This window comes from Nematolebias whitei, chromosome 9 (genome assembly GCF_014905685.2).
Source record: "Nematolebias whitei isolate Nwh7 chromosome 9, NemWhi1, whole genome shotgun sequence".
NCBI classification, from domain to species: domain Eukaryota; kingdom Metazoa; phylum Chordata; class Actinopteri; order Cyprinodontiformes; family Rivulidae; genus Nematolebias; species Nematolebias whitei.
In genome coordinates, this window is record NC_056506.1 from 14,714,367 (window position 1) to 14,730,798 (window position 16,432).

The window sequence follows — 16,432 nt, forward strand, 5'->3', positions numbered from 1 at the left end:
GATGGATGGATGGATGGATGGATGGATGGATGGATGGATGGATGGAGAAAGTGCGGGGGAGAAGTCCTAGTAAGTCCTTCCACTGCAGCAAGCATCAACAACACAGTGAGACCGTGGGTTGGCAGAGTGTTTTTTAGTTTCCAGTTGATCAGGGAGGAGCTGGACAAGGAAGTTCTGGTGTTTCTGTTGTCACCGAGGAGAAGTGCAGTTTTATAAAAGTGTCACAAAGACACTGCCCCCGTTTCAGACGGAGGGTGCGGGAAAGTGTCCCCGCACTGGCGTGCACTCCCTCCTGAACACTGAGCCTCGGAGCCACGGAGAGCTGACTGTCTCCTCCGTGCACAAATATTGCACCATCTCTTTCCAAAATTATTTGACTCTGGTGGTTTTGTTGAAACAGTTGTAAAAATGGCTGCATTGCTTCGGACCGACGTGACAGCGCCGTGCTGCAGTCACTTTTCTGCATGAACACACCCGTGAGGTGGTGGCCAGTCACATGAGACTTGGCGCATAGACCGTGAGACAATGGTTCTGACAGTCGTGCAAAGAACAGGTTCTTGGAGGCAGTGTAAGATTCAAAACATCCTTTCTGCCACACAGCCACATCAGCGACACACAATTTGGACTCTTGTTACTGAGTATAAACCAGGCCCCATGAGTTCTTATACAGTATGAACTCAAATCATCTGTTGGTACTCAGTGCATGACTGTCAACTACTACCACACCAAATTTGTAGCTCAACATCAGTAAAATTCATGGAGGTGTAGCCAACTTTGTGTACACTAATGTCGATTAGCTGCGGCGTCCATCTTGAATTGACTAACAGCCAAACAGGGTTCACTCCAACAATAACGCCAAGGTTTTCAGGGAAGATGTTGCACAATTTGTTGTGCTCAAAGAACGTGTTGGGGACTATGCTCGGCTACTAACACATCAAATTTAGGTTCATCTGAAGTTGTACTCCAGTGAACCTTTTTGTACTTTATGCAGGGGCGTGGCTGTGGGGGAGGACCTGGGCCCACCCACTTTTTGACAAGTCTTGTTCAGTCAAATAGCATACTTTTTTCTTTCTTTTTTAAAACTTCATTCAAAAGAAAAATACAATTTTTTTTTTTAATTAAGCCACCAAATAAATCAACTTCCTAAATAATTAAAATAGATTTATTGCCATTGTACGGTTACACTTTGCGCACCAGCACAACCAAATTGGCACACAGCTGAACTGTCCCTTGGTGCAAACATGCAACATAATGAAAACATCCATCCATCCATTATCTTTAACCGCTTCTTCCATTTTGGGTCACGGGGGTCGCCAGTGCCCATGTCCAGCAATCACTGTGCGGGGGGCGGGGTACACCCTGGACAGGTCGCAAGTCCATCACAGGGACACATAGAGACAAACGAGACAAACAACCATTCACTCTCTCACTCACACCTAGGGACAATTTAGAGTTACCAATCAGCCTAACATGCATGTTTTTGGTCTGTGGGAGGAAACTGGAGCACCCAGAAAAAACCCACGCATGCACGGAGAGAACATGCAAACTCCACCCAGAAAGGCCCCCGGACCAGGGTTTGAACCAGGGACCTGCTCGCTGAGAGGCAGCAGCTCTACCAGTTGCACCACCGTGCTGCCCGTAATGAAAACATTTTACGTTGAATAAAAAGCAAATCTCTATCAAACTATTTGCAAACAAGCACTATCAAAGCACCATAAAAACAAATACAAAATGTATAGAGATGTTAAGAGTTTATAAAAAGTAAACAATATGGACTGAGAAAAGAAGTTTGACATGGTCAAGTGAGATAGTTGTACTTATCAGTGGTTTGGTGATACGAACTGTCCCAGTCTGTCCACACTCTCAGCACAGATCCTCTGCCAGTGGGCAGCAGCTCAAACACTCCATGTCCGGGTTGTGTGCCGTCCTTCAGCATGCTGCGTGTCCTCCTGAGACAGCATGTTTTGTAGAGGTTCTCCAAGGAGGGAAGAGGGTGATTAAAAATCTTCTGTGCCGTGTTAATGACCCTTTGCAGTGCCATGCTGTGGTGCAGCTGGAAGACCACACAAAGATGCAACATGTCAACACAACGCCCTCTACGAGGACAGAGTCACCTTTTTCTTCTCAGGAGACTCGGGTCCTTTAATGCCTGCAGGACCATGCTGCAGATGTTTTACCACTCGGTGGTCTCCAGTGTCTTCTTCCAGCTGTGGTGTGCTGGGGCAGCAGGGTGAAGAAAGCTGATGCCAACAGACTTGATAAACTCATCAGGAGAGCTGGTTCAGTTCTGGGAGTGGACCTGCAGTCTCTGACAGAGGTGTCTGAGCAGAGGAGGCTGAGGAAACTGCTCCAGATCCTGAACAACACGTCACACCCCCTGCATGACACCCTGGACTCTTACCACAGCACCTTCAGTCGTACACTGAGACCACCGAGGTGCTCCACAGAACAACACAGGAAGTCCTTCAAACCTTTCAACTCCTCCCCCTTTCTACACATAGCACAATAAAATTCATCCTGCACCACAATAAACTCTTTAATGTTTCTGTCTGCACCTGTTTTAAAACGTCATTGTTGGTATTTTTATATTCTCTGTTATGTTTTATATCTTGTGATTCCTTATGTATGTGCCTTTGTACTGTAACTCTGGCAAAATAATTTCCTGTGAGATCAATAAAGATCTTTCTTATCTTATCTTATCTTATCTTGTCTTATCTTATCTTATCTTATCTTATCTTATCTTATCTTATCTTATCTTAATACACCTTCAGTGGAGCAGCAGTAGAAGATGATCAGCAGGTCTCTCTTTCAGTTGATCTTTTTGAGGATCCTCTAAAAGTAGAGGTGCTGCTGGGTCCTCTTCACACCTGCCGGAGTGTTGGATCTCCATTTGAGGTCTGCGTCCATCCAGGAACTTAAAGCTGGAAACACTTTCCATGCACTCCCTTTTGATGCAGGTTGGACTTCCTGCTCCAACAGAGAACAGTAAAACAGTCTGGGTAATCTATTTTCCTTCCTTACAACAGTTTCTCATGGGCCATTTACAGTTTTAGAAAGTCCTCTGAAGGCCACACTACATTAGTATTACATCTGCAGATCAATAAAACCACAGGAGTCAATTTTTATGTATTTATTTTTGCAAACATTTATAAGGTTTATTTTCTATGTTTTTCATTTCAACATGTGTTGTCTTTTAAAACACAAACAAATGTAGTAAAATTTAAAAAATGAAATGAGGCGTGTATAAAAAATGGGAGTAATGGTGATTTTCAATTTTATTTTTTTTTTATTTTTTTGGACTCAATAAAAAAATTTTGTTTTAACATGAACAGATACATTTTAAAAACTAATATTTTTGTTGGTGAAATAACATGTAGCTTTTTTTGTAAAGGGTATTATGTAAATAAACTTTACTTACTTTATGATTAATGACGGTCAGCATGGTGGTGCAACTGGTAGAGCTGCTGCCTCTCAGCGAGCAGGTCCCTGGTTCAAACCCCGGTCCAGGGGCCTTTCTGGGTGGAGTTTGCATGTTCTCTCCGTGCATACGTGGGTTTTCTCCGGGTGCTCCAGTTTCCTCCCACAGACCAAAAACATGCATGTTAATCTGATTGGTAACTCTAAATTGTCTCTAGGTGTGAGTGAGAGAGTGAATGGTTGTTTGTCTTGTTTGTCTCTATGTGTCCCTGTGATGGACTGGACACTTGTCCAGGGTGTCCCCCGCCCCTCCCACAGTGATTGCTGGACATGGGCACCAGTGACCCCCGAGACCCAAAATGGAAGAAGCAGGTAAAAGATAATGGATGGATGGATGAGCAGAGGACCAGGTAAAAGGGTTTCAATGGACCTTACATGGAACAAAGAGTAGAGGTTCCCCACTCCTGCTCCTCATCGTGGAATTTCATTGGGTTTTGATTTGATTAAATGCAACAATTCTACAGAAAAATAATTGAGATTAATCAAGTTAAATTAGCAAAAAATATATAGTTTTAAATAAGTTTATGCATCAGTAAGATCAGAGGTGATAGATTCACCTGAGACATTCAAGGATTCAAGGTTCTTTATTGTCATACACACCACATGTGGTACATGAGGTGGAATTAAATTGTGTACACAGGGTCCCAGTTACATCCAACAAAAGTTTAAAATGTAAAAGAAAAACAGTAATAAGATCTAAGATATGAACTAAGAAAAACGTTAACTAAAAATACACCAAGCACTAGTAGTACAAAAACAATACGCTGAACAGCAGCACGAACATGAGTCTGTGCGAGCAGATGAGTATGAACGAACACAGCAACATGGAATAAATCAGCAGCAACATGAAACAAATCAGCAGCAACATGAAACAAATCAGCAGCAACATGAAATAAACCAGCAGCAACATGATGTGATTTTTCACAGTGATTATTCTGGTTAGAGATTCATGAGTCTTAACAGCCTCAGGGTAGAAGCTGTTCCTCAGTCAAGTGGTTCTACACTTAATGCTCCTTAACCTCCTTACTGAGGGGAGCGGGGCAAAAAGTGTGTGTGCTGGGTGAGTGAGGTCCTTCATGATGCAGGTGGATCTCTTCCTGCATCTGGAGGTGTAGATGTCTGTGATGGTGGGGAGGCTGACTCCAACATCTTCTGTGCAGCCTTCACCACTCTCTGCAGAGCTTTTCTTTCTGCAGCTGTGCAGCCTCCATGCCACACGTTGATGCTGGAGCACAGGATGCTCTCCACTGCACACCTGTAGAAGGAGGTGAGGACTGCTCACACAAGCTCTCAGTCCTCGTTCTATTGGATCTGAGTGCAGCCTTTGATACAGTAGATAATCAAATTCTTTTAAATAGATTACAATACCTGGTCCATCTTAAATCATGTCCTGTTAGGACAAGGTGTGAAGAGATCTTTTTTGTAATGCCACTATCCTCTCCTCATGGCTTTGTCCCGTTTTCTATCTAAAAAATGTATTCTGAAAAGGATAAAAAATGCCACGCTTATAGCAGAAGCTACATGCGCTCCTCCCATCTTTCGGACGACTGTACATACATGTTCTCATTGTATCTCGGTGCAATGATAATAAAGCTTATTCTGATTCTGATACTGTTCTTCTGTGGTTCAAGTCCTATCTAGCAGTCACATGCCGAAGTGTCCCTGGGCAAAACACTGAACCCCTCATTGCCTCCGATGTGTGTCCCATCAGTGTATGAATCTGATAAAGCATTGATTAGTCTCTTTAGAATAATTTATTCAATTACCTTTGTAGAGATATAGAAGAGTGTTGTATGAATGGGTAAATGAGGCGCTTTGAGTATCTTGATCAGACAGAAAGGTGCTATATAAGTACAGTCTATTTACGATTTGATGACTCCACCTAGTAGCAACATATACAAATTAAAAAGTAGGGGGCCTAAAATAGAGCCTTGGGGGATGCCATAGTTATCTTCATGGATCGGTGAGGAGCATGTATCCATACTTACCATAAAGGTTCTATCTGCTGGTAGATTCGAACCCCCAACTTTTTGCATTGGAGGACGACTGCTCTAACCACTTAGCCACAGCCACCTTCATCAGAAGCCATGGGATAAGTTTCCACAGTTATGCTGATGACACACAGTTATACATCTCATTATCTCATGATGACCCCTGGCCAATCAGGTTAGGTTGTAGGGGTAGGTGTGTTTGTTCCGTCTGAAGTCCATGACGGTATCCTTCGTCTTCTTCACACTGATGTATTGTTATTCCTGCACAAGCTCTCCAGGTATTCCACCTCCTGCCTGTAGCTGGACTCATCGTTGTTTGTGATGCATCCCACCACCGCTGTATCATCTGCAAACTTTACAATGTGACAGCCTGAATGGGTAGCTGCACAATCATATGTGAGCAGAGTGAACAGGAGGGGGCTCAACACACATCCCTGAGGGGAGCCAGTGCTGAGGGTTATGGTGGAGGAGAAGAAGTTGTGGATCCTCACAGACTGTGGTCTGTTTGTTAAGAAGTCTAGGACTCAGTTGCAAATGGAGGGTCTTAGTCCTAGTGTGAGTAGTTTGTCCATCAGGGTTTGGGGGATCATGGTGTTGAAGGCGGACGTGAAGTCCACAAAGAGCATACAGACGTAGGAGTCCTTCTGCTCCAGGTGGGTGAGAACAGTGTGGACCACAGAGGAGATGGCGTATTCTGTTGATCGGTTCCTGCGGTATGTGTACTGATGAGGCTCCTCGTTGATGTTGATGGTTGTTTTGATGTGGGTCATGACCAGTTTTTCGAAGCATTTAGCGACTATCGGGGTGAGGGCCACTGGCCGATGATCATTCAGACCAGTCACTGTAGAGCTTTTTGGGACTGGGATGATGGTGGTGGTCTTCAGGCACGTGGGAACTGTTGCCAGGGTAAGTGAGAAGTTAAAGATGTCGGACAGCATCTTGTAGAGCTGATTGGCGCAGTCTTTGAGCACCTTCCCAGGGATGTTGTCTGGGCTGGTTGCTTTGTGAGGATTAATCCTCTTGAAGAAACTCCTCACTTTGGCTGAGATCATGCTGAGAAACTCTTCTTCCAATGGTGAAATGAGTCTGGTGCTGGGTGGTCTGTTTGCATCTTCAAAGCGTGAATAGAACCTGTGAAGGGCATCAGGCAGTGATGGGTCTCTAGGGCATTGTTCACTTCCGCCTTTATATCTGTTATACACTTAATGCCCCTCCACATGCTCCGTGGGTCTTGTGAGGTGAACTTAGTCTGCCACTATTTAGAAGTTTCTTGTACTTTATATTATTCTGTTGTTGTTGTTGTTGTTGTTGTTGTTGTTTGATAGATGTGATAATTACCATCATTAATTATGTTTTTTTCAATTCAATTAAATTGAGTTTATTTATACAGCACCAAGTTAAAACAGAAGCCGTCTCAGGGCACTGTACAGAAAAATTCACATACATAAAATGCCAATTAGTAAAAGTTCTCTATCTAAGGAAGCAGCAGGTTGTGTTGAATCATCACTTCGTCGCAGTCTCTCATCCTGAGCAAGCACAAAGGAGACAGTGGAAAGAAAAAAACTCCAATTTAACAAGAACCTCCAGCAGAACCAGGCTCAGTCAGGACGAGCAACCATCTGCTTTGACTGGGTTGAGCTGGGTTTGAGAGGACAGGAAGGAGAAACAAATATTGAATGCCAGGTCTAGATGTACATTTTATAGGAGGAAAGAAAGACAAAAAAATAAAAAATAAAATAAAACAAATGATAAAGGAAATAATTACAACTATAAAAAGGTAGAGTAGAGCAAGTAAAGACAGCAGAGAGAGGAAATGTGGTCAATTTGTCCTCCAGCAGTCTAAGCCTATAGCAGCATAACTAAGGGACAGCTCAGGACACCCAAGCCGACCCTAACTATAGGAATATGATTTATTAAAAAGGAAAGTCTTAAGTCCAGTCTCAAAACTGGACAACGTGTCAGCCTCATGGACAGAAACTGGAAGTTGGTTCCACAAGTGAGGAGCCTGATAACTGAAAGATCTTTCTCCCATTCTGCTTTTGGAAACTCTAGGAACCACAAGTAAACCTGCAGTCTGAGAGCAAAGTGCTCTGTTAGGAAAATATGGAACAGTAAGATCTGTAATATAAGATGGAGCTAGGTTGTTGAGAGCTTTGTAGGTTAGATTTTGAATTCAATTTTCCAGATGTATTTCTCCTCTCATTATGAAGCTGTGTGGTGCAGTGGTCTGAAAGCTAAAAATGGCCACAGAGTTGAAGAAATGTTTCACTAAAAGCAACTGAATGTATGTTAGCTTTGGCTGAGTGCCTAAAATAACATATAGTCTGTGTGCACACTTATGATATCACATTTATGATTCTCAATCTGCTTTGCAACATTGTTATCACCACATCTTTGCATTCAGCCATAATCTGACCAGCAGAATGATTTGGCACAGTGAGTATGATAGGGTTTCTAAAGTTGTACAATAAGTTCTCTGGATTGCATCACATGCAAGGTCTTATAGCAGAGCTTACCACATTATGAAAAGCTGCTCTATTTTTGAGATTATTGTAAAATGAAGTACACCCAGTCCAACGTTTTGTAAAAAACAAACAACCCACATGATGATTAAAAGATCTCCATCTGGCCCTTACCACGCCTTACAATAAACTAAATGCAACTTTTGGGAGAACCCATTTACAAAAACTTGGTATGTTATGTAAAATTAAATGAAAACAAAGCAATGATTTGAAAAATCTCATAAACCCATATTTTATTCACAATAGTAGACATAAATAAGAAGGGGGTTCTCTATGCATCAGTCTAGTTCAGGTGCCCCACAACCAGGACTAACAAATGAAAAATAATAATTAATAAGAAGCTTGAGCTCACTGATAAGTGTTCAGCTTTAATGAGAAAACAGACAAAACTTAAAAGTCCATACTGGATGGTTGTGATCTTTCTTAATTTAAACCTGTTTTTATTTACATTTTACCCATTGTCCCAGTTTTTTGGAACATCATGTTATAAAACTTGAATTATGTCACATTATTAATAAAATATAGAGACCAAGACAAAAATAATGCATCATAAAATAAATAAAATAAATCATCTATCTGAGTTTCTCACGCCAATGAGGAGAAATCTTTGTTGATTGCCCAATTCATTGGCACTGGAGGACATTCATCAATGTGATGGTGCCCAACCCTGGTCCTTGAGGAACACCATTCTGCATGTTTTAGTTGTTCCCCTGCTCCATCGTACCTGATTCAGTGATTTAATTACTTCCTCCAGTTCTGCAGAAGCCTGTTAATCACCCTTTTATTCAAATCAGGTGTGTTGGAGCAGGAAACAAATAAAACATGCAGGATGGTGTTCCTCAAGGACCAGGGTTGGGAACCACTGCGAAGCTCTCTGGTCCCACCAGAACCTCTCAGTTGTGGTGAGATCAGGGTGTTGCCTGGATTATTGCAGAACTTTATTTTCTTTTTGAACCGTTCTGTTGTAGATTAGCTGCTGTTCTGGGAATCATTGTCCTGCTGGACCCAGTTTGGTCAGACAGAAGGTTTGACTCCAGAACAGTTGGTCTACAGACGATTCAAGGTCAACTCAGAGACTGCAAGGAGTCGAAACCATCAGCCTTCCATTACCGTGCTGACAGTATGAGATGTTTGTGCTGATATGGTGTGTTTGGTTTTCTCTAAATGTGTTGCTATGTATTATGGGTAATCTTTTTAAATTTGGTCGTGTCTGTCCAAACTAGTACATTATTCCATAAATCCTTCAAAGTTGCATTCAAACAAATGACAACAGAGTTGAGATGCAGTTTCGAATGTTCTTATAATCTCAGATTAGTGAGCAGCAACAGTTGCTTCACTGATGTCATTGCTGATGTCTTTCCTTCCTGGCATTGTGCTTTAGAGTGGCTAAAGTACTTACCTTCTTATTTTCATTCTTTACACACAGAGTAGTTTTTAAAGCACTCTGCACTTTGGTTTAGTTTTTGTCAATCACCAACATGTATTCCTTAATATATTCTGTCACATGAAACCTTAAAGGAAAAGGAAAACAGAGAGCATGCCTTCATTTTACTGGAACTGAACCATGACCTATTTATTTCACAACATGAAAATATTATTATGTGCAGCCAAACTGTTGCCTTTTTAGCTCTTCACTGGAATGCAAAAGTGACGTTTCAACACCTTTCCTTACTTTGATTCTAAAAATCTTTGACCTTCAACCACAACAATGCTGTTACATCAGTCGGCATCACGCCCTGCGGTCACACGGCAGGCAACATTTCACCCAGTGCCAGCTGAAACCATGGGACCCGGAGGAGCCACTCACAGGCAGAACAACACTTTGACTCAAGTTTCATTGAAAATCTATTAACGTTTTGAAATCGTGTTAACCTGTTAGAACCCGCCTGACCTCTGGTGTGGGTAAAACATCTGCCTGTTCACCTAAAAAACAAGAACAGCAATGTTACTGTTTAGAACTAGAGAAATTGCATTTCCTGTGAAATTCAATGTGAATGCTTATTGCAGAATAATTTGCTGAAAAACTGCTAAAATTAGTTTAAAAAACATTCTGAAATGTAGCTGAAATGGAAGAAAAAAACTAAATTAGCCAAAGAAAGCAGAAATAACAAACATTTGCTGAATTAGTTTTAAATTAGCAGAAATTAACACAAAAATTAGGAAATTCACCAAAAAAAAAGCAGAAATGAGCAAGTAGCTGAAAATAAGCTAAAAAGCCAGAAATAAGCTTAAACTACCAGAAGGAAGCTGTAAGAGCTGAAATGAACGAAAAATGTGGAATTTGCTGAAAAAGTTACAATTAACACAAAACAGCTAAAAAGTAGCTGAAATTGCAGAAAAGCTGAAACTAGGATAAAAAAGCTGAAAGGAGCATAGCAAGCTACAATTAGCATAAAGAAGTTAATTAGGCTGAAAGTAGCAGAAATTGCATGAAAAACATGAATTTATCTGAAAACAGATCAAATTAGCTAAAAAAGGTGAAAAGGTAGAACAAGCAGAAGGATGCAAAGGTTGGCTTGCAAAGGATTTCAGGTTGGCTGAAATAAGCAGAAATGAGCACAAAACTTGAATTTATCTGGAAAAAAAGTGAAATTAGTTTAAAAACTGCAAAAAATTAGTTGAAAAAGCAGAACAAGCCTAAATTAGCAGAAGAAAGCAGAAATAACGTTTGCCCAATTAGGCTGAAAGTAACAGAAATGAGCTCAGAAAAGTGGAACTTATTTGAAAAAAGCCAAAATGGACCCAAAAAAACAGCTGAAAAGTAGCTTAAAAAGCAGAAAGAAGATTAAATTACCAGAAGGAAGTGGAGAGAGCACATTTTTGCTGAATGAGGCTGAAAAAAGTGGAAATGATTGCAAAAAATGTGGAATTAGCTGAAAAAGCTAAAATTGGCATAAAAACAGCTATATAGTAGCTGAAATAGCAAAAAAAGCTGAAACGCAGAAATAAGCTGACAGGAGCATAACAAGCTGAAATTAACAGAAAGAAGCTAGAGAAGCACAAAAATGTTGTAATTTGCAGAAAGAATCTAAAAGGATCACAAAACAGCTAAAAAAACAGTTGAAATTAGCTGAAAGTAGCTGAAAAAAACTGGTAAATTTGCACAAGGAAAGTGAAAGAAGCTGAAGCGGAACAAAATGTGAAGGGAGCAGTAACATTTGTTGTAAACACATCTAAAGACTCGATTCATTTTCTGTGAGGAAAAAAATGGCAGAAAAAGCCAAATATTTCAAAAAGCTAAAGTTGCATCAATACCAAAAGTCATAGCAGGATTGTCCTGAAAGAGCCGAATGTTTTGATTTATGATTTGATGAAATAGCACAAAAATTGTGGAACGAGAAAGATGCTGAAAAACATACAGAAGAAAACTGGATGACAACAGAGTGACAGTATTGATTCTGTTGTCACACGCTGCCTAAAGGAGGGGGTGGACAATGTCCTTCTTGTGTCTGGGTGCATGTGGATGTTAGCAAAATATCTCATAAACCACTGCACAGATTCTATTGAAATCATAAAAAACTAAATATCTGATGATCTACAAATGATGAACTTGTGGAAACACCAAAACACCTGAGCCCTCAACATGGAGCTGAAATGGGATGAGACACTGGAGGCCGCTGAGCCACCGTCCTCATCATGACTCAGCACTTTCAGCGGGGGTTGCCTGCCTTACATCAGCCTCTGACATCATTTCTGTTCTGCTCCTGGAAAATCATGTGCTGCTGTGAGCGTGACACGGCTGCAGACCGAAAGGAGGAGCAGGAGCAGCTCAGACCCCTGAAAACCCACAGCACCCATTACTGGAATAAACCAGTTCTAGTTTGGATCTGATAAAAAGTCGAGCTGCGCCAGGTGATCAGGCCGTGCCACACAGCCTGTGTGCAGCTTTCTGGCACTTTTTCTAGGAATCCACAAAAAGGTCAAACTAAAGGGTGCAACAATCCAGCGCTGGTGAAAGAGCAGCAGGTCTGGATGAATGCACCGGGCCTGCTGACCCAGGCAGAAGCCGGCCTGCGCTCACAGCAGTGGATTATTGTTTCGCTCAGAGATGGCTCTGGGGCCACCGCGGCCAACATGACCCCTCTGATCCGCACGTGACACCCCAGCTGCTGCACGTTCAGCCTTTCAGGCAGGAAATGAAAGGAAAAAAGGTGCAGGACATTTAGGCTTTCGTTTCAAAAACTTTTTTTATTGACAGCAAAACAAAAGTGTCTTCATTTCAGATCTTTCAAATAGGTAGAAAAGAACATAAATATGCTTAAATATATTAAAAATAACTTAAACTGTAACAAAGGAACCAGCTGGAATATGAAACACTAAACGCAGAATGTCTTCACTGGATGTGGAGCCCTTTCCCTTTTGAAATTACGACAACAGCAACCTCAGCACGAACAAGTTTAATCAAGTAAAACCACAGGAGGTCCAGTGTCTGAACGGGTTTCTGCAGGGAGGGGCTCGGTCCGCTCAGCAGCTCCGTGTTCTGGCCTCTCCCCACGTCTCTGGACTCGTCACAAAGTCTTTACCAAACATTTACATGATATGGTCCTTGTGCACAGCTACGAGCTGAAAATAAAAAGCACACATGCTTTTTATTTTTATTCCACCTCAGGACAGTCCCTCTGCATCTCATGTGGGGTGTAAACTCCACACACAGTCCACAGTGGAAGTCCTCCGCATCCTCTGCTAAATGCATCCCACACTGACTGGGTGGTCAAACGGTGCCCATCAGGGTGTACAGTGCTCCTCCTGTGCAGATGAAATCAGTTTCTGGACAGGTGTTCAGTTGGAGGGAGCTTCATCGGTCCGACAGATTGATGATGGGAACCCACTGATCCATGCAGCGGCTCTCTCTGCAGAACCTGCTGAGTTTGCTCAGAGCGGGGTCCTTCCATGATGTGGAGTGTGGGCTCTGAAAACAAAGAGACATCTATGGATTAGGGCTGCTGGGAAGAGGATTAATAATCACTTACAATAATGATTTATTTAGTCGACATGTTTTTTAATCCTCTTCAGTTTCTATTGAAATAACCGTTTCCCTCCACACCACTAGTTGTACTAGTTGTAGCAGCATCAGGTGTGTGACCTCACAGACGTGGCCTGATACCACTTACGGGTTATTTTTTATTTGCTAAATGCACTCTATGAAGTTAGACAGGACGTCTGTTTGATGCATGTTCCTGTGAATACATGTTTGAGAAAATTTGACTTGAATATGTTTTTATCCACTGTAGGCAAGAAACGCATCATGATGGATGAAAATCCACTACATGTCGACAGGAGCGGTAGCACATCTCAACAGGGGAGCACAACGTAACACAACACCTGTGTGTGTTGATCACCAGCTAAGTTACTAGGTTTAAAATCAGACAAATAGTCATATCTTATTTATGTATTAAAATGCAAAGTAAGTTGCATGTTTTTCACATGTTGCCATCTTGTTGAAAACATACAGATGTTTGCATGACTGATGTGGCTCTTCTGGTAGTTTTCTTTGTAAAAATAAGCTTGTACACAAATCCTTTAGAAGTCACATGCAGGAGGCGGTGTGTACAGGTTTATCACGTGCCGAACAACAAGTCCAGGCAAGTTCTGTCTGAGTAATAGTTTCACTCATGCGCCCATGCCCTGCAGTCATGTGTACAATCCATGCCAGCATAAAAGCAGATTGATGAACAGAACTTACAGTTACAAGGACGCAGTGCAGGTCCAAAGGTTCATTCCCGCTCAACTTCCCTCCTCCTCCCAGGATTTCTGCCAGGCGCCGGGTGCTGTTGACTCTCAGGATGTTGATGTCATTCTCGCAGCAGAAAGCCTGAATGAGCGTAAAGTGGATCTGCAGCGCCACGTCTTTAACGTCATCGTCATCCGTGGCCAGTATGCACAAAACCACGTTATCAGGGTCTCTGTGGGCGAAACAGAAAAAGTACAGTGTGAGTCTACATTTAGACAACAGCTGGAAGATTCAGGGCTTAGCCTTTCTAGGAGGAATGCACGTCACCCGCCACCTATCGTGCCACATTTTTAGACTAAAACCATCTCATATTGAGAACAGAACATGAAGTGCATGATATGTCACACCACGAGTATGCGTTGAGGATTCCTGTCAGCTACATCAACGTTGAGCTCAGTATCTGTATTTATTTCTGAGTTATAACCATTTTTGTGTTGTGTTTTTAGCTTTGCTGGACGTGGCAGCCCTCTTACATCAAGTTGACTACAATAGTTGATCCAAGGATTACTTCCTGCAAGTTTCACCTAAATGTGTCCATTGGTTCATGAGATATTTTGCTAACAGTCCGTCACTCACACACTGATAAGAAGTTCTCGGTGTTGTTTTACAGCTCCTCTGTCAGTGCTGCAGCTCTGGTACTTACACATTCAGGGACTTGGCAGCCTCGTAGACACCAACTGTGATGCAGCCCTGAGGCAACGCCGAGGTCAGGACTTCTTCCAAAGCTCTGGCCACAGTATCCATCCTTTAACACACATTAATGTTCACATTGAGTCGTATCCATCCTTTAACACACATTAATGTTCACATCGAGTCGTATCCATCCTTTAACACACATGAATGTTCACATTGAGTCGTATCCATCCTTTAACACACATGAATGTTCACATCGAGTCCGGAGTCAGGGACTTCTCTCCGGTTAGCCGCAGCTAACTACCGGCTAACAAGCGACGCGTCCGACTCTCGCCTCGAAACAAGTTTTATCTGCTCCTCTGACTAACTCTGAACCTGAAGTAGGTTTGACATTAACAGAAAATACAAAATAAAACTCTTAATATCGAGCTAAGAGGTAACAAATAACAACAAAAACACCTAAAACTACAACGTAAGCTAGCAGTACAAAGAAAACTACTCTCGTGCAACTAATGCACGAGACGTTCCTGATCCTTTACAAATTAAACACAAAGTCTTCGTCGTTTACCTTTCCTGGGAGTAATCTCCACTTAGTTCCTCAAATGTCATGTTCAACATTAAATCCAAATCCACTGTTGTGCAAAAAAAAACCCGAGCGAACAGACGAACTGTGCCGGTGTCTTGTTCGGACTCAGCGCAGTCTTATCTTTTCCCTACAGAGCTACAAGTGACAGATAAATCTGGCAGCTTCACATTAAAACTGCCTGAGCAGCAGGAGCCGGGGTGATTTGTATACCTGCGCTGATTGGTCGGTTTGCAAATCAATCTGCGGTGGGATTGGATGATCACAGAGCAATGGGCGTGTCCACTGAAACACTGGAGTTTACCACTGACTGTTGATAGACGAGAATTCTGGCAGCCATCTTGAAAAGTGTTTTATGCATCACAGTATTGCTTACAAATGGAAGCAACATGTTAACTACTTTTAAGTGTTGTATGCTGTATCAGTCCATAGGCGCTCAGGAAAAAAAGAAACACTTGTTTCAATACAAAACCTAACGTGCATAATGTAAAAACAGTACATCAGGCAAAATGCCAACCTGATTTTCGGCGGCTGTGGCTGAGTGGTTAGAGCAGTCGACCTCCAATGCAAGAATTGGGGGTTCGAACCCACCAGCAGTCTCATGTCAAAGTGTCCCTGGGCAAGACACTGAACCCCTCATTGCCTCTGATGTGTGTCCCCTCAGTTTATGAATGTGATAAAGCTCTGATTAGTCTCTTTGGAATGATTTGTTAAATTAACTTTGTAGAGATCTAGTAGAGTGCTGTATGAATGGGTAAATGAGGACACAGATTGTAGTGTAAAGCGCTTTGAGTATCCCGAGTGATCAAATTACTAAATGCTAAACATTACTGAACAATAATAATGATAAAAAAGCATGCCTGCTCGGGTGGGATAATCAGAGCTCTGCCATCAGTGCCAAATACGGTCTGCTGTAAGTAGATAAAGCAATTGCCACACAAAGAACTTTTAAAGATGGCGGCTCAAACTTTCATACCATACCATACCATACCAATTTATTTATATAGCACTTAAAACAGCAACAAGGCCAACCAAAGTGCTGTACAAAAGAACACAAACATGCACAGCAGACAGGAAAACATAAAATAGAAATACAGATACAAATAGCAGCAGAAGCTAACTAAAATGGCCAACAGAGTAGAGAACAGACCGGACCAAAACAAATCACACCGTGTTAGAGGCATATCAGCATGTATTGTGCGGAGCCGTCCTTCCAGTGTTTCAGTAGTTTAATGGGCGTGTCTGTGTCCGGCCGGGTTACTACAGTTACTGCCTGCTGGCCTCAGTTGAACACAAACATGATTTCTTTTTTTAAACATTTTACAACACTGCCTGCCTGTTGCTCATTAACGCAAACCAATGCGCACGGTGCCTTCATTCAAAAAGGTCTAATCATTTGTTCTATGTTTCTGACACTTGTCTAAAGCTGTGACAGATCATAGATGTTCTTGCAGAACTTACCCTGGCTGCCGGTGTCCTGGAGCTGCATAGCAAC

The 16,432-nt window shown here is 42.0% G+C and overlaps 1 protein-coding gene across 1 annotated transcript; it reads right to left on the bottom strand.

Moving 5' to 3' along the window:
- Positions 1-12,215: 12,215 nt before the first annotated feature.
- Positions 12,216-15,080, bottom strand: gadd45aa (growth arrest and DNA-damage-inducible, alpha, a). The gene is made up of 4 exons (XM_037681496.1): positions 14,923-15,080; positions 14,365-14,466; positions 13,674-13,893; positions 12,216-12,899 (listed from the first exon to the last, which is right to left on the bottom strand). The coding sequence occupies exons 1-4, from the start codon at positions 14,970-14,972 to the stop codon at positions 12,786-12,788; spliced, it is 486 nt and encodes a 161-aa protein (XP_037537424.1). The 5' UTR covers positions 14,973-15,080; the 3' UTR covers positions 12,216-12,785.
- Between the last annotated feature and the right edge of the window lie 1,352 nt (positions 15,081-16,432).

What these genes read in the sequence shown, in the direction of transcription:
- gadd45aa (XM_037681496.1), bottom strand. Translation starts at nt 14,972, where the DNA reads ATGTTGAACATGACATTTGAGGAACTAAGTGGAGATTACTCCCAGGAA. An exon ending in GGAGATTACTCCCAGGAAAG is followed by an intron (nt 14,467 to 14,922) that starts GTAAACGACGAA and finishes TGTGTGTTAAAG; the next exon opens with GATGGATACTGTGGCCAGAG. An exon ending in GCTGCCAAGTCCCTGAATGT is followed by an intron (nt 13,894 to 14,364) that starts GTAAGTACCAGA and finishes TTTCGCCCACAG; the next exon opens with AGACCCTGATAACGTGGTTT.